Here is a 23,921-nt window from a genome sequence, read left to right on the forward strand (position 1 = left end):
TAGCTTACACGTACGTATACGTATTTAAAGGCACGGAAACAGACTCTTCTCACTATGTATCTCAATGCTGCACCTGTTCCAGTTCTTTTTTTCTCCCAGTTTTGTTGAACAGTAGAACACTCCCCAATATGAAGTATAAGGAGCCAAGTTTTGTTTAATTTGTTGTACCGGATAATTTGTTACATCACCATTTTAACATACTGGAAGTGGTACACGATGCACAGGAGAGATAAGCTTTGTGGACGCTTGAGTCCAAGAGCTTTAATCATACACTGAGACGCTCCATCAGGAGCACAAGTTCGGTGTGTGGCGTGTGGGGAAACATATCCACTGGCACAGCCTTGGTCAGCACAAATGGGTCTCCTCTGTAGTTGTTTGACGCAGCCCTCGCTAAACTGAAATGAGAAAAAAATTGACTGTACATAACTGTGCACCGTTACTCGCCGGCTTGAAGAATTTTGTTGTCAAGACATCACTGCAATGCGCCACTAAACAAGAATCCTAGTAGTGCTGCTTTATTACGCATCTGGTACGGATGTGGACTTACGCTGTGGAATTTTAGGGCCATTCCATAAGCAGCAAAGCACACTGATGCAGTTTGGTGCTGCCACAGTGTATTATGGCCAGCAACATTCCTAACAGGCAAGCGTATTGAAAATGAACATAGCCATCGACTGAAACTGGTGTCTGCACATCGAAGTACTTTCACACAGTGCCGCAAAGTTTATGTCTGTAATAAGGCAAACCTCTGATAACACACACTCATTTAAACCTCGCCTTTTATGGGATACGTACACACTTCATTAACCATTGCTTAGCTTTAGACGCAACACATAAGCAGCAGCAGCAAGGTTGGAACAGCCAAAACTGACAAAGAAAGCATTGTTTTCTATATAACATCACAGTCTTTACATGACTTTGCTGTTGCAGATTGTGCCTGCTTCAGGAACTCGTCTGTGTCGAAGCGAGTGCCCCTCATGCACCCTTTCACCATCGGAAAACTTCCAATGGGAGGTTCGGAGATAACGAAAACTTTTTTCATAAACAGCGTTTTTCGTAAAACTTGATGCAACATTCATAAAACCATAAAGCGATCCCAAATGCTTAACGTTTATGAAAAATTCGGGAAAGTTGGCAGGTATGTATAAGGTAATGCAAGGCCTAAAGCACCAAAGGTGAAGAGTAAAAGTGGAATCTAGCACTAAAGACGAAACAGGACCTCTACTATACAGCCCACAGTGAACAATAAGTGCATACATTGCTAGAATTTTTTTCCCCTAGATTCATGCTGAATAACACCCATCCTGGTGATAATGGCAGCGTGGTGATGGCATGCAAGCCAATGATGGAGAGTGAAATAAAAAAAAAATGTGTCACATAATTTAATCTGGTAAATCATTCACACATGCACATGTTAGAACATATGTGCATGCGAGTGTGTGCACGTGGTGAATTTACACACAAGTTGTGCCTGAGTGTGGGTATGTTTAAACACAACAATATTTATAAAAGGTATACACGAGCACAAATGCTGTTCCAATGTATTGCTAGTGACTGAAAATTTGCAACAAACGCAAGTTACAAGATTTTACGGTGCAATCTTGAAGTGATTTCACAGCAAATGTTGCTGCAAATTTCACTGTGACAGTGCTGTCGTGCAGGCTGTCAGTAACTGCAGCATCACTTTTTTCAAGCAAGAGATGAAAGAATGGCATCTTGGTCTTTCATTCTACATTCTCACAGCACCAAAAAATGAATGCTCAGAAACATTTCATGATGAAACAGTACAACACCAACGCAACAATCTGCTGGCGAAACTTGCAACGTGGCTAGCCCCAGCACTTAAGATTGCCTCAAAAGTAAAGCATAGCAGTAAAGCATAACTGAAAATTTGAGCAAACTAAAGTTGTCGAGAAACCTGCCAAATCCAAAGGCATGCACTGCCGGCATAGTGAAATTGTTCCATTAACACAAAGAGCATGAATTTAATGAGCAGTCGGCTGAATTGATTGAAGCTTGTTAGGAGTGGAACGCCGAGCAAGTTAGTGATGCTTCACGATTTAAAAACCACCACAAAAGGACCCAGAATGGTAAGTCCAAAAGAATGATGCATACCTTTCCTCTCTTCTGCGTACATAACTTTGCCCTGTTTTTATAACCACGAACAAATGCTAATCTAAACAAAAAAGGAAGTGTAATTTCTTACTCTAGAAAGTTCTGCAGTGCTCCTTCTGGGTTGCAAGAGACGTACACCAGCTTCTTGATTGAGGTAGTCCATCGAAGCGTGCGCAAGACCTTATTGTCTGTAAAGCCAGCATTTCCACCATGATTAAAGATGCAGACTTGCACAGAAATCGTCTAGTAAAAGACACACAAATGTCTTTGCACAATGCTCTGTCATTTTACACAAACAATGTGAATAAAAGCATGCCTAGGTGAGCAGCGGCTTTGCTGACAGCCGCTGATGGCCAGTAGGCGTAGCTCACTGGCTGTCAGACCCAGAGTTGACGGCCCCCTAGCTCCAATATTCTTCGGCACATTCAATGCTTGCACAATTACGTACAGCTCAAACGAAAATGTGTGTGTCGTGGGGCAATAAATTTTCTCAATGCCATTAGTAGTGAAAGGCAAGCATGCGAGCGAGATTAGTCACCTCACACTAGAAATACCCACCGTGCTGCCCGCTTGCAAGTCGAAAACCTTTTGTACTGTGGCTCCTGATCACATCCATGATATAGTACTGGGTGCTGCGTTTCTTAGCAGGTGCGCCCTCGACTTCCCATTGTTAGTTACTATTTGGACAAGAAAGAAACGGAAACAACTCAGGATGCACTTACGCAAGCCTTGCCTTGGTGGATCTACAATGGCCACAATTTCTTCGCTGCCCCCGACCGAGCGGATGACATCCTGTATGACGTCTTCGGCTTTCCCTTGCACAAAACTAGCGTTCTTGATGCCTGCGAGTGTGCCATACGGGAACAGGGAAACATGCGCACCTTACTTGGAAAAATGAACAAGGCCGGTTGCACAATGCACACGGTGTGGATGAAGGTTACGAACACACTGTACGTGGTAAGCTGATGAAGCGTGGCTGCCCGTGAAAGATCTGACTCGATTAATTAAAGATCCCGTAGTTTTTGGTTGAACCCACTATAGGCAGCTAGAAGAGTGAACAATGGCCCAATAATTTAATGGCAGATATTATAACTTTTCTAATACTTTTAGTGCAGACAAGCATGTGCTTGTGATGCTTGTGAGGTGATTTACAATGAGTAGTAAGTGCACATTCATTAGACATTTTTGTACAGGAGGACAAAAAAAAATCTTTATGCAAAATTATAAAAGAGTACTTAAGACGTATACAGTAGAAAACATTTCAATAAATTGCGGCATAACAAAAAGAAACGTTATTAGGGAATCTTTTTTTTTACCAGACAACATAAAGTATACCCAATAAAAGGTTTGTGCAATGTCTGTATTGCTCTTGTCAGCTGCAGAATGACCTTTTTATCACTCTGTATGAGTAGTAGTCACAGTAAACCACTCTCATCTGAGTAATTGATTGATTGATTGATTGATTGAATTATCGATCACTCTACTGACAGGGTTTAATTTAATGTATGTAATACCCCTCTAGTCAGTGGCCTTTAAGGAAAACAAAGAACACTGCAGCAATGATAGACACCGTAGCGGAGGACTCCAGATTAATTTTGACCACCTGGGGCTCCTCAATCTAAGGCGTGCACCCAAATCTAAGTACAGGAGTGTTAATGCGTGGCACTCCTATTGAAATGTCACCACTGCAGTCGAGAATCAAACTTGTGCTCTTATGCTAAGCAGCATAATGCTACAGTCTGTGCAACCACAGTGGTTTCGTCAACTGAACGAGGCGACAAATGTAAGTGATCATGTATGAATATTCAAAGAGACTGCCACATACTTGTTGTTATAATAAGTGCACATCACAAAGGCCAGTCTGTAGCCTGCCTTTGCTTCCATATTACTGATCCACATAACAAAGCACCAAATGTTACTTACCATTGAGTTCAGCATTGCGCTTGGCATTTTGCACTGCTCTTCTGCACACCTCAACACCGTAAACTCTTTTCACTTGCTGTGAAGAAAGCAAAAAAGACAAAGAGAAAGAAACTTTTGATCAAGTGCAAGTGACTGTATGACTCCACAGTTCAATTAATTAAATTTACGTGGTGAGAACAAACAAACCAAAGGCATTAATGGACAAGTGATGCAACAGAGAGTAGGATGGTCTCATTCATTGGCTGTCTTATCCGTAAACACTGATAGGCCTATCTCTGCTTGCTTACTGTTTTCTGGGAGAACTCAGTCCACTGGAATGGCAAAGCCTGCTTACACTTGACTGTTCTTTTCCATATTTTTTGTTTTGGTCAACCCCTGCTTCTTAGAAGAACTTGCAACACACCCCTCACAAAGATGACCGATATGTACCTTCTTCTGGGTATTTCCAGTTCTTTTACCTTCACTTTACTCCTGTCAGACTCACTTAATCTCATAGCTACATAGTGAGCTATATAGACAATTTGATTTTCGATTCATAGGCGCCACCGTCCTGGGCTGTTACACGAGCAACTTTTAAGTTTTGTTCCCAATGACGTCAAAGTAACATGGTCATTAAAGACCTAACACCTACTTAAAACCATCTCAAGCACATGAATCAACTGTAACACAGTGCATCTGCTTGTTGCAGATTAAGAACAGCAGCGTTAACGACCCAAATTGGTGGCACTTGTATAAGGTGATCTACACAAATTCTGCCATGGAAAGCAGTTCCTGCCCTGACAAAGACAAGTTCACTTTTTGAAACGCTACTTCGAGCCTGAATTTTCTCTTGCTTGCCACTGTGCATATGAATAGTCATTTCCTTTTTAGTAATTTTATTTTGTTACAAAATGGAGGCAAATCAATGACAAATAGTGCAGCTTGCTATGTTAATAAGAACAAATGCACATCACGACACTAAGTGCACATTTCCCAACAGGTTTAGTAGCGCTCGAACATGTGAAAGAGATTAAATACTGAACTCTAATACATAAAGACTACATGTCATGAAACGTAACTTCCTCAAGGCAGAAGTGGAAATCCCCAATACCATATGAAGCCATTATCAATGAGGTCCTGGGTCACGAGAAACACGCAGTCTGATAGGATAAGATAATCAACAACTGCAGACCTTTCAGAAAGCCACTCAATGATGTTTCAAATAGCCGTTTTATGAACCAGACTGTAACATAGCTTGGGTTGCCTTTCGTGGCTCCTAACTGCTTACTTACATTTTTCTGATGGCTCTTAGATGCATCCCATTAAGAAATCAAAGGTATAAGACCCATCTACAAATCAAATGAACAGCAAGATGCCGGATACGGATAAGATATGTACCAAATCACCAAAAATAAGCCTTCAAATTTACTGCTGTAGCTTTTAATCACATGGGTAACCTTATTTTTGAAGATAATGTAATTATTGAAAGTAAGGACTACCCAGAAACTGTAGAAATAGCCATATGACTAGTGATAAATGCCAACTTTTTCTCTAATATACCACAAAAAAAGCAGGTAGTAAAACAAAAGTATTAGCACTTTCATCACAAGATATAGGTTAAAATTACCCATCAATGGATTAAAAATGAAAGAACACAGAGCCACAAAGAAATGATGTCAATTTAGGTTTGCGAATGTATATCTAGCAACCACATCAAAGCAAGGAGGCTAAACATTTTGAATTTCTTCAGGTATTGATGGTTAATTAAATTAAACTTGCAACAAGAAAAAATGTCACATTTTGTTAAGTCTTATCACTATTCAACAAACGACATCAAAATATTCTACAGAAATATTTTGTGACACAATAACAAAATGAGCTTTAAGGAAAAAGTAAAGAAGCTCAAAGATTAAAACACAGTAGTAGTGGTTTATTTCAGGAAAAAGAAGAAAGACATCAATAGAAACATTGCATTGATGCAACTGTGATAATACAGACTACTACAAACATGTATGCTTCATTCTCACAGCACAGCCACATTTTTGTCCCGATGCTGCTAGACAATAAATCACTGTTCCCACTTCAGTGATAGACAAATGAGACAGAGAGTGTTTTTTTTCCTTTTTTCAGACTCCAAGCTGAGATTGAGCTAAGGTCAAGCAAAAGTCTTTCTGCTTTCACTGCTTAGCAAATCCACATGAATTCCTCGAAAAGGTCAATTAACGTTTCCACACCAATCTAGTGGTTACATATCGCAGCCATCACACGCTTGACACCACATCTGGCAGGTTGATATATTGCACATGTCATGGTTGTCCCTTCACAAAATGCGTAATGTGTCAAGTACATTCAAGCTCGTGTCTGTTGCGCTTACGTGGCACTCCCGTTCGTCGTCTCCTCCTGCCCAATTCAAAAGCATTGTTTCTTAGCATAAGTATATACCACCCCATGTTGGCACACTGTTGAGGCATGTTCAATACTAGAACATTTTTATGAATGACAAAAAATCTACCTTTACTACTGAGTGTCTTTTGAAGAATTGCAATCTTTATGAAACATGCGTAGACACACTTTGCAGCTGAAAATGTAACAGCAACTACCTGTGAGAAAGCTTTCAGTTTTTATATTTTTTAAATTAAATTTCGCTACTAAAAGGAGGAACTCCCATAATGAAATGAAACTACAGCTACAATTGAGCAATACCGTATGGGCTGCAGCACCGCGTTCCTCCTACAATTTTTATGGCCCAGCAGGTGACTTTTCAAAGTGAAGAAATGTGGTGATTCGAAAGCTTTCAGGCTGTCTTAAAATGCCACCCTGCATGCATCTTTCTGAAATGACCGCCATACTACAGTTGTACCACTGCCACTCGGCCTCTTGATGCGGACGCATTGAAGCAGGCAGTTTGCATGTTGCTGCCAATCAGAGCAGCTGTTCAGATTGCATTCACAGGCCGAACCACGCTCCACAATTGCATAATTGCATTTTCAAAGTGCCTGACATCACTAGAACAGCAAGAACAGAGCGGTTCGACTGGCAGTAAAATTCAGCGTGGTAGCAAGTATATGTAATTTCCGAACCAGATCAAGACAGCAACATGTTGACGACTGTAAGACATGCCACACACATCTGCGTTCATAGCAAAGTGCAAATGCTCCAACTCACTTATGCAGTCGAAGTCACAATAACAAAAAATGCTAGCTGCCAAATCTGCCTATGTGCCCTGTATGCAGGTGAATCTCGCAACTCGAATTTTTTTCCCCGTGACTTCACAATTTGCTTTTTTTCGGTGCAGATACCCAGTAGCCAGGTTCAATTGCTACACCAAAAATGCGACATGGGAACATTGTAGTGGGCGGTTTATTTTACCACAGAGAGGTAAAATATTCACGGCGCCACTGCTGCTCCATGTTACATCCGAGTCTTGCTAAATCTGGCAATGTTATGAGTGGGTTCGACAGGAATTATTTTTTGCCTAATTACTAAAACATTATTATGTCTGTCCCTCGTTTGTTTTGTTTCATGCAACCCGGTTATAACAAACATCTGTTACAACAAAACTTTTCTTGGCACTTGGTAGTGTTAGAAATGCACGGGGGCCGGCCGGGATCGAATTGAACAAAATATTGAATTAATAGAATTCTACTGTATTCGCATACATGCTACTCTGGAGGGCATGAAACTATGGGAAACAAAAGCCCTGAAAAAAGGTGGGCAGAAGAATGAAAAATAAATAAAAAAGTGAAGGTGTGGATCTTGGGCGCTAATTGACAAGATACAAGTGTTCTAGGCAATGGCGGCCAATAATTTTATAATCTCAACAGTTAAAGCTAAAAAAAAATAAGATTCTCGATTAGATGATGGGTGACAGTTTCAGAAGCGAGTCTGTCGAGTCTGCACACAAGAACGAGTTTAGAGCATTTGCTTTCCTTGGCTTCACTGCACGTTGGCCGCATTAGTCTGTTCGTAACTGTCTACCGGGGCACTCACTTCACAGTTTGTGCAAGCCGTACTCACCGAAGCTAGAGACAGACCGATGGTTCCCGTGCCACAGCAGATGTCGAGAAGCGTTGTCTCTGCACCGAGACCTGCGACTTCTTCCGCAGCCCTGTACAACACTTCTGCAGCCGGTGTGTTGACTTGAAAGAATGCATCAGGGCTTACTTGGAACGTCAGACCAAGAAGACTTTCTTCAATGTCCTTTGGCCAGAAAGCAAATCACACAGCGTTGCAAGGAGTCAGCCTCAGTGATGCTTGCCCAGCTCAAACTTTAAGATCATGAATGAGTGAAGTGTACGGTGAAAACTTTGAAATCTTCTAATAAAGCTGCAAGCCAAGTACTTCCCAAAAGTGAGAGAATGAAATGAACACATTGCTTTGGTGTGAACATAGTAGAGTTTTAAAAAATGCACAAATTGATGCAACAAACATGCAGGCTTGTCTAAGGAAGAAGCATTGTTGATCTGGTAAACAACTGCTAGACACCAGAATAAATAAATTATATATATAAAAAAAGTTGCTGCTTTTTGCATTGCCACGGAAATTGATGCCTGTCAGTATTGGAAAGCAATAGTTCTAATATAGATGGATTAACGGCGGGTATTTTAAGGCTACCTTGCCAGAATGCTTCTTTTCAGCCCATCATACAATGAGTCATTGTTATCATGTACTATACGACCACGGACATACATTTGCATACCTGCCAACCTTGGGACCTTAAAATTCAGGAGATTCACAGGGCGAGGGGGGTGTCATGCAACGCATACGAGACCACTTTGTCTCTTGTGCACTGCTCAACACGTCCCAATCTGCAGCGAACTGAGTTAGGCCTATGCTGCCTACATACAGATGGCTTAGATTTCAATCTGACTACAGCTAGCTACTTAGCTCATAATGGCAACATGACCACGTTCTTTTTTTTTTTTTTTTCCTTTTTCGCGGTGAGTCTGGAGCAGCGTTTCGGGAGATTTATGGCTGCGCTCATAAAATCGGGAGGACTGGCCGGAATTCATGAGTCTCCCGGACAAATCGGGAGAGTTGGCAGGTATGCATTCGCAGCTCTCGAATAGCAAATTCTCAAATCAAGCCCGATTCGAATGACAAAAACTATTTGATATGTATTTGAAATTTTCAAATGTTTGCACATTCCTATTAATGTGTTATTTCACTGATGAGCACAGCGCACTTCTATATTTCTCTTCTGTCACGTCTACGATACAGAAAAAGCCTGCTACAGTAGCTTTCTGTGTCATAAACTTCGTATAAAATTTCACCCATTGTAAAAATGCCTAACGCTGACCTCAACTGAACATTGCGAACTCTATGTCAAAGCAGAAAAAGGCAAATCAACATGCTAATATATCAAAGATGTGCTCAATGCAAAACAGTCAAACTTGACAAACACATTATACAGTGGCCAATTGATACTTCGGACACCGCTGCGGCATCGCCACTAGCCCCCTAGACCTAATATATTAGGACAACCAAAATTTCCAACACCTTACAGCGGGTCGTGTGATAATTCAGACTCTGACTGCACAAATGTGGGCTAATTTGTCCACTGAGCCAAGCAGAAAAGCGCTATTTTCATTCTGATATGCTGCCGGCATGGCCACCAGCACCTCCACCAAATCGAAATTAGCAAAGCTTAGTCGATCTAGTAATCGTTGACGAGAATTTAGTGCATGCATTGATTGCACTTTCGTTTATCTGTAGCAACAGCGCGACAGTGGTCAAGATACTGGCGGCGATTTCGTAGCTACTGCTCAATTCTATGCTACTCTCATCCTCCACCGTTCCTGGTCAGCTGATCCCGTTAATAACAGGTGGGGAGCAGTGCTCGGGCCAGTGACGAAGCATGGAAAGCGTGAAAAGGAATACCTTTAAAAGGCATAGCTAGAAAATTGCGGCCATGGAATGTCTAGGCTAAACACAAGCATATGTGTGCACGGCAACGCGTTGATAAACTTGGGCTGTATCCTTGGATGATCACGTTCGAAGATACTTTCCTTTTTGTAATTTTTTCTGTGACTAGCGCTGGACGCATCCACCGGGCAGCAGCAGTGTTTCTGCACTGTGATAACACAGCGTGCCAAAATAACGCAGCGTGCCAAGAGTGCCAGTGTAGACACTTATGAGTCTTGCACTGATCATACGAAAGATAGCATGGTTGACACTGTGCCAAGAAGGCACACTGTGATATTCATGCGAAAGATAAGGCGCGTGACACTGCAATAACCTCACTCATTAATGCCAATGCATTTTGCACTAGTCACGTGAAATTGAAAGCCTCCCCAGAAGTGACGATCCGAGAATACGGCACACTTTCTTTGGCCACTTGTGGAACAAAGCAACTTACTGCATGAACTCAGTGTTTCGGACACCCAACAATTCGGACTTTTTGCTAGTCCCTGTTGAATCTGAATTATCGGTCGCCAACTTGTACGGCTTTAAAGCCCAGAGGCACCGGCAATGTTGTCACGTGCCAGAGCCACACATTCCCAATGCGAGAAATGGCTCGATTTAAGGCCGCCCTACATTCAGTGTTTTCACCGGCATTGCGTCTCTCGACGGCGTCGCGTGAAAGTTCAGCCATACAAACGGCACGCGGACCAGCGCTGAATGGTCTGCGCTCATCGAGCCGCTTCCACCGGCGGCGGTGAGATCTGGTGTCTCTTGAGTGCCACTCTCGGCATCGACGCCAGGTGATGAAACGCAAGAAAATGCCGGGAAAATGTTGAATGTGGAGCAGCCTCTATGGGTCTAACATCATGAAAGTACAGAGTGGGTAAACAGTGGACACGACGCAGCAAAGAGCTACAAATTAAGTTCGATGAACTGCAGTTAACAGCTCCGAGTTTGGTGAACTGCAGTTATTCAGTGTGCATCTTGGTTCAGTTGAACCTCGATGCTACTACACCGAAGTCAAACTTGCAGCAAAAAAACTTTTCTAAATCATGACTTTCTCATGAGTTGAGATACAGTATCTATGTTCCTCAAATAAAAATTACCTCACAGGTTACAATACACCCGACGACAACCTAAGAATTCAGCATGAAATTTGCCCACAAAACTGCAGCGCGCCTGCCCTTTATGATTATGTGCTCCAAGACAGTTCCTAGGAGGCACCAGTATTGAAACAAGTTCTCTTACACTGGGATGTCATGGAATCGAGACAATGTAATCGGCTAACGCATCTGTACACGTTCTCAGAGTTGGACAGTGGTGTGTTTGCCATTGCTTCCTCAGGCTGTCAACGACTTGAGAACAGTGATGATAGACAGTACCTCCTCCTGGTGCATTTATTAATAAAATTCAGCAAGAAAACTGGCAGTAATTACGACAATAAAAAGCACTAGCCCATGCAACATAGTAGAATGCCATTGGCTCCATCTACTGCCACAGAGCGCCATGCATGCACGTGTACCCTCATAATTATGGCTCACAAATGTTGAACTGTTGTTTGTTCACGTGGTGTAACGATTCATGAGGTCACAATCAATGTAATCTTGTTTGTGATAAGGATGAGAACAATGGTAAGAATGGTCACTAATGTTACATGCGACTTCACAACATGATGATCTAGGGACTCCTCACCTCTGTCCCGAAAACATGTTCATATTCTGGCTGATCCTCATCAGAGCGCTTTTTGTCGAACCTCTGGAAATGAAACGAAGTGACCCCACTTGGTTTTCCAGGACCCTCTGTGAAAAACTGGCGCAACTTTTCTTTCTCCTGCAAGATGTCCTCCTGAAAGGCCAAAGCAAGAAGCAGAAAAAGAAAAGAAAGATGAGAGACAGCAATAACGAGTCATGCAATATTCAGCGTTTCAGTAGCTGCAGCAATTAAGCTTATCAGCTGCTATTCAAAATGCAGGTTCATGGCTGTAATACCATACAGTAGACTTCCATTAATTTGAGTCTGCTTAGTTCAATTTGTAGGTTAATTTGATCAAGGTCGAAGGTACCGACCGGTGCCCATGCATATTTATAGGCCAAAACTTACATTATGTTGATAGTAAAATTGGCTTTCGCCGGATAATTCAAACTTGACAAGTCAGCATGCACGCACCTGGCCCCTCTGCTGACATCAACAGCAAGCCCTTTAGTGGCAGTATTCGTCTAGGCGGAGCGTGGGGAACAGTGAACGCATTGAACACACATCAAATTTCCCATTGAATTATTACGTTATTTACCCGATTCTAACACGCCTTTTCTTTTTCCCCAGGAAAACTGGGTCGAAAATGGCCTGCACAGTGCAATCGAACACGATACCAAAACTGCCTTTGCAGCAATTGTATGCTTTACCCCATAACACAGAGGTATTGCGGCAAATCTGACTAGGAAACTGGCGACCGTTGCGCAATACATATTAGATCTTGCCCATTTTTGTTGCTATAAAATCAGGTTTGCGTAAGACTTCTACTTTGTTTTGGAGCTGTAATGTCATTTCTACATTAGCTTTCTACTTTGAACGGATAGAAAGCGGGTGCACGTTTGACATCAGGCATGTTCGAATTGTGACGCTGCCGAATAAATTAGCAGCGTGTTGTGCAGTCTTTCTTTTTGCATCTTGTTTAATTTGACCCACCAGATAATTTGATCATTTTTGGCAGTCCCGTCAGGGTCGTACTAATGGAAGTCGACTGTATAAATTGAAATATATTTGTCTGACGCGTGCAATCATATGATTGGGATACTAGAAATTAATGTACAGGTTGACCATGCTCAGGTGCCAAGGCAGCTGGCTACATATGTATACTAGTGAATGTACAAGAATGAAGTAAGAAGTTCAGCAAACAATATTGTCTGTGTCAACTGTAGAGCTAGTGACATCTACACAAGGTATCAGTGAAGAAGTGTAAACGTGTGCAAGAAAAAGAAAACCTATAAAGGGTACAGGGATGCTAGTTCTAGCAATTACTACACGAAGGACAAGCCCAATTACTCCATGGCAGAATGAGGAATGTAGAGTTACATTGTGAAATCAAACATTAAAATATATATATATATATATATATATTTTTTTTTTTAAGTCCATCACCTTCAGGAAGCAAGAGAATGGAGGCCTTGGCCTACATAAGTCTAGCTAGCTAGGAACTGTCAACCATACAGAATTAAGAAAAAAAATATTTAATTGACGGTCGTAAAATCAGTACAAGTACACTGTCCTACCAGAAATTAAATTTTGAGATCAAGCATTGCAATGTTGCTGCCAAGGCCTGCAATGTTTAATTCAGACAAGCAGGATAGAATTGCATAGTTCCCCTATTCAATCCTGACTGCATGCATAGAGAGAGCAAGTATACATTTGGCTTCAGTAATGTTCCGATATATACAACAAAGACAACTCAGCATTCCGGTTATCAAACTAGCTAACTGAACACACCAGTGATTTCAACGATTTTTGGCTCCCCTGGGCCGCAAGATGCAGCAAGAAACAAGTAAATATGAGGATATATGTGTGCTGTACCACTAATATTCACACACACTTGATATTTACTGCGAACGTAGATGCTCATGGCTTCGACGTTTGAGACATGCACAGGGTCTCCATATTCTATCTCCATCATGAAAATTCGCAGTGGTAGGCCACTCACCCTAGTGATTCACATGGAATTGCTTTGAGCTTACATATGTTTGCATAATAACTCACATTCTCACTTTGGTACACATTTTCTTCAACTCAGACAATTTGAGCAAAGCTCTGTGGCACCTATTAGTCTGAATTATAGCGAGTCGGCCACTGTACGTCGAGACACCATTTGTCTGGAGATTTCTCTTTGAAGTAGTGAGTGACATGCACTGCCATGTTGAATCACAGCTTTGCCTAGGGTCACATTTAACTCCAGATAATTTAGGCCCAATGCAATACACGTACAAAAAGATCCGAGAACACCTAAGCACTTCTTATGAGTTGTGAATGCAAAAGCATTCATGTCCACTTGAATGCCGCTAAGGGGTTATGAATGGCTATGTTATGAACTAAGTTATAAACTCCTTGTGGGCAAACGAGCGTGTTGAGACACTTGGCACATTTTAATTTGGCCTTACCGAGATGCTGTTAGAATGCAAGCGAGAGCTTGCGTAGAGAAGGAATGCGCGGATAACACAGGCTTCCAAGAGCAAGGGTAATTTGGCATCCCTGCGATGCCCTCTCCTCTCATTCAACGCCTGGCACGCTACTGCGGCAAGCGTTCCTTTTCGCCCGCTCTGCTCTGTCAAGGCCCAAGCCAGCCCAAGCCAGCGTCACAGCCAATGTGAACGCGCTCATGACATGGCGTCGCAGCCAATGGAAAGTTTCGTTGCTACGGACAGCACTGGCCTTTTCGCTCAATGGGTCACCTGACGCTTTTGCATCAAAGCTTGCGGCACGGTAGTGTGAAAGAACATTAGTCAACTGTGTAGCCACGAACTCACAACCATGCAAGTTAACAACAGATTCAACCAACAAGTGAACTGATGCGCACCGATGTGTCTCAGTTCCAGCACCGATGCGCTTAATAAGTGTACTGGCAGGCCTTCAGAGCTGTTTCAGACGTGCCTGTGGTGATTTGAGCCCTAAGAGGCAGTAAAAGGCACGCAATCATTTCTTGAGACATCTTCGCAGCCTTTATAGAGTCTGAAAAATCTGACGTTGACTGTATACAATATGAGAAGCGCAAGTGGATAAACGAACCTCACTGAGTGCCTGAGGATGAATGACTGCAATGGCCATGATGTGGCCTCGCCTGGTCGTGCGCACGGTCAGTTGGCGCCAATAACCTTCGTGAGTCTCTGGGTTGAAGGGCTCCTTGCCAGACTGTTGCACATAGTCCTGAAAGCACTGCGAGAAGATCAAGCACACACTGCATGAAGCCATGAACATGAGAAGAAGTGCTGGCTCTCGACCGACACTTCACTTAAACATTAAAAAACACTTGTTGCAGGGCGCACGGACAGAAAAACTGAGTGAGGAACCAGGATCAAGAGTTGAATGTCAGCAACAGGTGTACAAGCAAAAGATATGCACCTAATTAAAATAAATCAGCTTTGCCTGTGCACTGCACATAATTATAAATGTACAGAAAGCCTTTTTTATTCCGTATGCAACTGCTGATATAAAGAGAACCCTCACGAGGTATGTAGCAAGCTTATCCGAATGCATTTGCTTTTGTTTTTGTAAAGGCATCGTACAAGAATGACGTAGAACTTGGTAGGGTTCCAAGTGTTGAATGCGTTAATGTCGTCTCAATATGTTGCGAACAGAAGAACATATCATTAAGAAACTTTGTACATAAGGCCAGACACAGAGCCAACTACAACCTAATCCCCTGCATTTTAGTACAGTAAAAGCTCATTAATTTGGAAATTCAGATAATTCGAACGGCTCTATTGGTCCCGGCCAAAGTGCATGCTAGTCTATGGGACCAAACCTTCATTAATTTGTCAGAATTCGGCCCGGACCGCTTAATTCGGACAAATGCTGACGGCTGCCACTACACAAAAGTGTGGTAAAGCAGCGCTCGCCCCACTGGAGTGAAACCAAAACCTGAGAGGCATCGCCATCATCATCAATTAGTGGGGGCGATCGCAGCATCACCGAACGTCGGTGTCTTCTTTCTTCGCTCCACTGCGCCTTCGACGCCACGTCAGCAACTTCCCCTTGTGTTGTCGAGTCGGCATCATCAATTCTTGCGGAGTTTTCTTTTTTTGTTGTGACCATGTTTTGCATGCCACCACCATCACGCGCTACAGTGATGGCAACGCCAACAAAGCGGCAGAAGTACGAACAAAAGTACGGCAGAAGTACGCGACAGCGTGTTATGACCAAGTACAACGTGAAGCAGAGCATGTTGGGAACATAAGTGAAAAATAAACAACAGATTCTACAAGCCTTCGAAAGCGAGAAGTTTCATGCATCAAGAAAGCGGGTGCGAACTGCAGCTCATCCTCAGCTCGAAGAAGCTGTGCTTCAGTGGGTTACCGACTGTTGCAATGCGCATCTGCTTTTGAGCGGACCTCTCATCAAGGCACAAGGTGAGAAGTACGCTGCAATGATGAACACTGAATCGTTCAGAGCTTCAGAAGGGTGATTCACGAGATTTTGGGAGAGACATGAACTCGTCTTCAGAAGTGTGTGCGCCGAAAAGGCCAGCGTTGACGAAAGTGTGACCACCCAGTGGAAAAATGTGAAGCTGCTTGAGCACATCGCCACGTATGAACCAAGTGACGTGTTCAATGCAGACGAAACTGCTCTATTTTTCAGAGCTCTGCCTGACAAGACGGTGACTTTCAAAGGGGACCTCTGCATTGGTGCAAGCAAAGGATAACTGTGCTTCTTGCTGTCAATATGAGTGGCACGGAGCGCTTGCCACTTGTTGCCATTGGGAAAGCCCATAAGCCACATTGTTTTAAAAACATCAAAAGCCTTGCTGTCGAGTACAGAGCGAACAGGGAGGCTTGGGTGACCTCGGACATTTTTCGAGGCTGGCTGCAGCAGTTAGACCGGCACTCCATGTCTAAGGACTGCAAGATAATTATGGTTGTTGACAACTGCAGTGCACATAACTGTACAGTCGAACTGAAGAGCGTCGAGGTAGTTTTTTTGCCACCCAACACTACATGTGCCCTTCCGCTGATGGACTAGGGAATCATTCACTACATGACGTCAAAGTACCGAAAGCACCTGCTACAGCGAATGATCTTATGCTCAGAAGTTGGAAAGCTCTATGAAGTGGACTTACTCAGCGCAGTGCGCATCATCGCCCCCGTGTGGAAAAATACACCTCCGCAAGTCATCGCCAACTGTTTTCGGCACAGTGGTTTTGTGAGGCCTGAGCATGCGGCGGTAGCCGACGAGGTGTCAGCCGAGTCCACCAATGATGATGCCCAGCTTTCGATGCTGACCTTCCCAGAGATGTGACTCTTCAGGACTACATTGTGATTGATGATGTTGTCCGAATTAACGAGCTTTTACTGTAATGACTACTATTTGTGTCTCCATGTGAAACACAACATCTACGTTCTGCTTGTATGAGACCAGACACTGAGTCAACTAATGGCTAACCACCTGCATTCAAGCATTGTTAAGTGCATGAACATGCCTCTGAAAAGTTGTTTCCATCCACCTGCACAGTTCTGGGGCCACAGCATTTTGGAATGACTCTTTTGATTATCTTTACTTTTTCCCTGTTGTCATTGGCTGTGTTTTCACGTGAAGAATGACTACATTCTTCTTGATACATGCTGATGTGATAGAAAGCAGCAAAGCTCAAACAAATGCAATCAATGATGAGAATAAGCACTAGCAAACTAATAAAGGAATTAAAATGGAACTGATGCCATCTGAGACACTACATTTCACAAAGAACACCATACCTGAGCGACCTTCTTTGCAGGCTCAGGAATGTTGGGGAGGTCAGCCGCCGAAGCAACGCTCATCGACCCCTGTCTGTAGCTGCTGATGCGGAAGCCGACAACGACCTCCCCCGTCTCTAGGTGTCTACCGACCGTGAACTCATTCTTGTTGCGGTAGCCATCTACGACTGGGGACGCTTTGATAGGCTCAAGAGGGCAAACGCCCAATTTATGCACTTCCCTGCATACAAAGCATGTTTATTGAGCATTTATTCATTTATTTTACTATATTAGGGATTACAGACAGGAGGGGTTCATGAATACAAACATACAAAAGTATGAAAGACATATATTCAAGAATAAATGACACATGTTTCACTGAACACAACAGGAACAGAAAAAATATGTAAGCATGCTGCAGGCAGCCAAAACAAAACTTACACAAGGAAATAGTGGCAGGTGAGTGGAAAGATGTGCTGAAACATACTATTAAGTGCTTTGCCGAACACTAGAGTTTTGGCACCAGCAAAACGAATGGATAGACTGAAGCGAGTACAGTCCATCCATTCGTTATCCTTGTGCAAGAACTCTAGTATGTTTAAGCAACTAGAACACTGCAGAATTTTCCTTATTTACAGAATAGCTCGACATCAGTAGCGGGAACTATTTGGCCTGGCAGATGATTCTAGTTGGGCTAGTATTGTGTGAGAAATGAGTAGGCTACCTGTCACAACACTGGAGGAAAGAATGCGGACCTTGTGACAACGGTGCATTCGCGCAGAAATGTAAGGTGCTTTTGCTATCCAGCATGACTACACCATGTGATCGCAGAAACAGATTCTGTGGAACAGACACAAATATTATATTTTTCTGCAGTTGGCGAGAAAAGGAATGTCTAAGTTGGATTTAATGGCAGACATACTTGCAGTAGGGTGACAGTTGTTAAGCATGACCCTAACACACTGGCCTTCCACTGTTGCAGGCATTAGTATACACATAAGAAGGAACGCTGCTATTAAGAGCAACTGAAACAGAAGCAGTGTGAGCGTATCATCAAAGTATCTCAGTAAGGGACATTTGTAAAGCAACAAGACAGTCGTCTCAATACATTCACCATTTTACTGGCATTTTAATGCATTGTGAAGTACATCAACATGCCTTGGAAATGTTGTTTCCACCCAAGGTGGGACCTGCACAATTCTGGGGCCGCAGCATACTGCAGTGACTCTTTTGATTTTCTTTTCTTTTTTGCCTGTTGTCATTTGCTGGCATGATGCCTAGCCTTTGTTATTACCGGTGTTGGCTATTCATAGTGACTGGTAATGAGAAATCGATAGAGCCAAAGAAAAACAACCCTTACATAATACGGCCTCTGGTAGAAATATAACACATGCATATGAAGTGGAAAAATTGTGCAGACATTACTCAACGTCTCTTTTTAGCATGTCACAGTGCCCATCCAATGTACAGCATAAGTCAAACTTGGAACAAACACCTAAATGTTCAAGTGCTCTTTGCAATTTGGATAACACATGAAAACCTATGTTAAGTAGACGACTGTCCCATGCCTAATACTACTCGCTTATTGTCCAATAAAAACAGATGAAACATGTAGGTAAATAATAGTAGTTGAATAATACAGCGTTTCACCAGTTAGGCCCATACTGTACAAACATTCTTGCCATGGTTTGCCTTGCAATGGTAGATGGAAGATCGTTGGACGCCACAATAAAAGAGCTTCTCAGAAAAACTTCTCATCGCCAGCAAGTTACTTGTGACACCTGACCTACACCATATTTCTATGCTGTCTCTTCCAATGCATGGTGTGCCAAGCCAAAGTACTATCACCAAACTTGCGGAACCATTTCAGCTCAATGCACTCACCAACTCTTGACAATTTTATGCCACAACCATTTCCTCTGATTCTAAGACTTACTCTTTCTAACCTTTGCTTGCTGATCCATGACTTGAGATGGGGGTTAACTTGCTCGAGTTTCCGGGCATACTTCACCATGACTTTTCTCATCTGTTCTTCCTTCTGTTCCAGTTGCTGCTGATACGGGAGGTCTGACCAGGAAGCCACAGATTCTCTGATTCTGCAAAACATGTTATCAGGGCCTGGGTAATAGATTGATTAACATACCAATTATTCGTGATAAATGGCCTGAGTCACACGAAGGAAACCAGGCAAGCGTCATCGCTGACACCGCCAACGACAGGCTGAGCTAAAATGTTTCGACAGTGAGATGGTGCCTGCGTATGTCTTAGGGCAAAAGCTACCCACATGTCCTGTACTTCTGAAGGCAGCGGACATGTGCTGGACTAATGATTGCACCTGAGGGTGTTTATATTATGTTTGATGCACGTTCACCCAAGGACGGCATCGGTGATGAGATATTGAAGGCAAATGTCAATTCAAATTGGACGACTTGTTTTTTCTTGAAAGTTCATGTACAAAAATCACCAGTTTTAATCTTTCATCTTACTTAAGTATGTTAATACATAAATCTCATGAACAGAATAATTATTTGATTGAAAGGCTGATTAATTGGGTTAAACATTTTGATTGGTTGCCAGCCCTACATGTTACTTACATATTCTATCTCTAAATCCTGCATAACTATGGCAAGGACACAGGTAGCATAAACAATTGCTCATAAAAGTTGCACTTTTTATTTCTACTGTACATCTTTAAAACAGGAAAATGGCTCCTTGGCCATGTGCTTTATAAGCGGACAAAATCTGAAAACTTTTTTTTCATATAAGACACATTTCATTAAAAGCTGAGGACATGGCTAGTTTTGACAACGGATGTGGCATCTTCTTACTACATGGTAAGTAAGGGCAGGCTGGCAATTAAGTGGACTGCCGACAAACAAAGGACTGTGCACGGGGAAAGCCAAGGACACAGCAAAGCTGAAGAAGACAAACTTTAAAGACAATAAACTTTCCACCATGGTTTAAACTAGTGCTGACCCTGAATTGTCGAGAATGTCAAGCAGTGCAGAAGCTGCACGCCTAAAATGTCTTAAATTAAAGGCCTCAGATTTAATCAGCCTGGTGCATGATGCCGCACCTATGATACATTGCATGGCATCACACCTAGGACTGATTGCGAACGAGTTTATCAGGCCAAAAAAGAAGACAGGAAATACATTCTTTGGGCTTTGCCCATTGGTGGCAATGATAGGAGACCCCAGGCATGGGCAAAATCTGCTGAGCATGTTTTTTGGGGCTTGACTATCCTATTACACTAAAGCAAACTTATGCCCGGATATATATGTATACCACAAAACTAATGTATGTTATGCCTAACCATCAACTCCTTTTCAGTAGGCACTAAAGTTTTGACATATCGCCAACTAAAGGGACACTAGAGAAAAATAATAACTAAAGACTGATAAAATATTCTTCCAATACTGTGTATTCGTTATGTTTACTCAATCAGAAAATAAAGGACTAACTTAATTTTATTGAAGTTCGCAATCAAGTAGCAGCAGCGCCAACACGTTAGCGCGACGTCACAGATTTCAAAGCATTTTCTCATACATGGGCTGTCATGGCACAGCAAAAGTTGTTGAAAATTGCCAAGTTTGGTCTTTGGCTCCTTTAAAAGACTACTTAGTCCACCTTTACCAGCAAACAATTAGCTAAGCCCTGGCAGGTGCCCTCAAAATCAATGACGTCATGGTGTGCTGGCGTGGGAACATCAAGGCGGCATCACAGTCATCTTGTGTTTCTCTATCTGTTTCTCTATCGAATTTCATGCCGAATATCAAACACCGGTACATCACTGTGACGTCATGGATTTTAAACTATTTTTTCATATTTAGGCCACATTGGCTCAGTAAATGTTCCCGAAACTCGTCATGTTCAATATTTGGCTCCTTTAAAACACAATGTAGTCAATCTTTAGCACTAAAGAATTAACTGGGCCTTAGAAGACACAGTCAAAATCCATGACGTCCCAGCGTGCTGACGCAGCGACGGGAACTTCAAGGACGCATCACCACCTGTCCTTTGTTATTGCCCTTTTTGCTTACCCAGCATTTTATCGTGATAAGAGTGGTGTTCTTGATATTGTGGAAGGGTAATTTACTGATCCAAGAGAAATCATTTTTCTCTTTAGTCTGCCTTCAAGGGCTCGTGGAAAACACAAAGAGCTCATTAGCGCATTAGACCGGTGAACTCAACTCGAGCCACCCACGAGTCTTGAGTGAGCCCAGGTGGGTGTGAGCAAGTCAAAGCTCTTCGGGCGGCCTTGATGCCATTAGGCAGCATACGAGGATCTACTAGCTAGCCGCCTGCTCCTTAATTCAAGTACTACGTGCCATATCTGGCGCCACGGCCATACGTGGCACTGGCCAACGTTCCCAGGGCAAGATAGGGACATGTAGAAATAATCAGTAAAGTGGATGGAAGGATAGCTGCCATAGATCAACTGGTAGCACATTGCACTCATAATGTGGAAGATGTGGGTTAAGCTCCCGCTGGCGACAAGTTCTCTTTTGGTCCATTTTCATTGCACTTTTCTTCATTACTTCTGCACTTGAATTAAAAACCACAGTTAATTTTCCCTATGCTTTCCTTGGCTGGGACAAATAAAATCAGGCCCCTCGGTTGCCCTTCTCGTTCAGCCTGAATTGGAGTGTGTTGAGCTGAAGTGGCCGTGAGCCTAGAGCGAGTCCAGGTGAATCAGAGCTTGTGTAAATGAGTGAGTTCAAGCAAGCCTGAGTCACAAGTAATTAGAATTGTTTTTGAGTCCACATGACCCCATGCGAATCTGAGTCTCTGCATCCCGTGTGTCCCAGCTAATGTTAGTCAAGTTGTTCAATGAATTTTCTTTTTTTTTTTTTAGATAAGCGATGCACGACACACTTAAAAGACCTACGGTGCGGTGTGGTCATAGGTCTGAGAATTGCACACCATAGTTCTCAAAATCGTATCTTTCACCGTGTTTGTATAATTTCTTTCATTAAAAAGCTTGGCTAGCGTTATCTAGGACATCCTATATATGAATGGGGTTAAATGAGCACATGATTTTGCGAGTCCGTGAGTGATTCCATGCTTTAAGTGAGTTCAGTGGGGTGAATTTTCAGGTGAGCTTGGGTCTAAGTGAGCCCTCAGCTGAAAGTATATTTCATAAGTGAACAAGAATTAGTTCTGCTAATCTGGCTGACCTGTGCTTATCAGTTCATTGTGATGAATCAAGCTAAACCAAATAAATGTAAATTTTGAAGGTAAGTACATGTACGATCATATTAGACACAGAGAAATGCACAAGAGATTATGAACCCAATATGAGCGAATTATATAATTTCCAGACAAGGGCATCTTGTATATGTATATATTCCACCCATTGCAGAAAACGCAGTAATGGACAAACCTCTCGGAGATGCTGGATTCATCGCACTGTCTTTTTAGCGGAATGACCTCTTCCGCTTCGCCGAGTTTTCTTTTCTGAATGAGCGGATCAGCCATAGGATTTGCTTTCTGCAAAACATTTCAATAAGTTTTCACATCTACACATACTTTTCTTTATTGCCACTGTAATATATATATATATATATATATATATATATATATATATATATGCAGAATAAAGCCCGAAATTACTGATAGCATTGTGTAGGTGTTGCAATATACCTTTACTGTCAACGTGCATCCTTTGAATTTGTAGCCCTGAATCTTTTGCAGAGCACTTTCACGGTCTTCTTCGGACCTGTTGGTGAAAGTGAAATTTAATTAAACCAGTTTCACTGGCAAGCAAGAGGTCGGCCAGCATTTACCTGAAAGACACAAAGGCAAACCTCGCATTGTTCACGACTTTGATTTTGTGGGGATTTAAGTGTAAGGTCTTGGACAGAAGTTTCTTCATTTGCTGCAATAAAAAAAAAGACGGGAAACAATAAAAAAGAAGTGTTGATCGGCGAAGAACAACGCGTCAAGCTGAGCATAAGTAACAAGTCAAGTCTTACACCGTGGCCGAATATCTTGGGGAGATTGCCAATTTCGATCTTGTGGACCTCAGAGGTGAACTCATCTCTCTTGGTATAGAAATAAGGATCGTGGACCTTGTTTGTTTCGTCGGATGTCGCATTTTCAGAGTTCGTGTTTCCGCTCGATGTGGTGATACCGTCCTTGACTTCAGCGCTGGTTTCAGAAGCATTTGGCGACTTCTCAACAACCTCACTGCACGCCTTGCCATCGTCTCCCGCGCACTTCGCCGATTCAATGGCGGCATTAACCACAATGTCATCTGAAGTTGACATGGGTGGCTACGTGTAAAACGAAAACAAAAACTACGTTTAATTTAGCAAGAAACTTAATATTTAAAGTAAGCGTACGCACCTACTGCTTCTTGTCGCGAAAACAGAAAGCACGTGGACTTGAACACTGTTGCCACCACAACGACGGTAACATCAACCAACAAGACAATTTTTTTTTAGATTGTGTTATAAACATATTTAAAGTTTAGTAAACTTAACTGCAATATTTAGTATTTAAATAACATTTCAATAATCTTTAAGTGGTTAGAGAGACTGTTGGGCTTTTCTAGATTTGTAT

General features: G+C 42.5%; 1 protein-coding gene across 1 annotated transcript; it reads right to left on the reverse strand.

Moving 5' to 3' along the window:
* Nucleotides 1-230: 230 nt before the first annotated feature.
* On the reverse strand, nucleotides 231-23,747 carry LOC142575604 (tRNA (uracil-5-)-methyltransferase homolog A). Its single transcript, XM_075685092.1, has 13 exons — nucleotides 23,333-23,747; nucleotides 23,144-23,235; nucleotides 23,001-23,076; nucleotides 22,741-22,847; nucleotides 19,301-19,450; nucleotides 17,376-17,595; nucleotides 14,695-14,841; nucleotides 11,614-11,766; nucleotides 8,035-8,217; nucleotides 4,039-4,114; nucleotides 2,838-2,957; nucleotides 2,207-2,303; nucleotides 231-395 (listed from the first exon to the last, which is right to left on the reverse strand). Exons 1-13 carry the CDS (start codon nucleotides 23,624-23,626, stop codon nucleotides 266-268), a joined length of 1,845 nt encoding a protein of 614 aa, XP_075541207.1. The 5' UTR covers nucleotides 23,627-23,747; the 3' UTR covers nucleotides 231-265.
* Between the last annotated feature and the right edge of the window lie 174 nt (nucleotides 23,748-23,921).

The sequence above is a fragment of the Dermacentor variabilis genome, chromosome 3 (genome assembly GCF_050947875.1).
Source record: "Dermacentor variabilis isolate Ectoservices chromosome 3, ASM5094787v1, whole genome shotgun sequence".
Classification (NCBI taxonomy): domain Eukaryota; kingdom Metazoa; phylum Arthropoda; class Arachnida; order Ixodida; family Ixodidae; genus Dermacentor; species Dermacentor variabilis.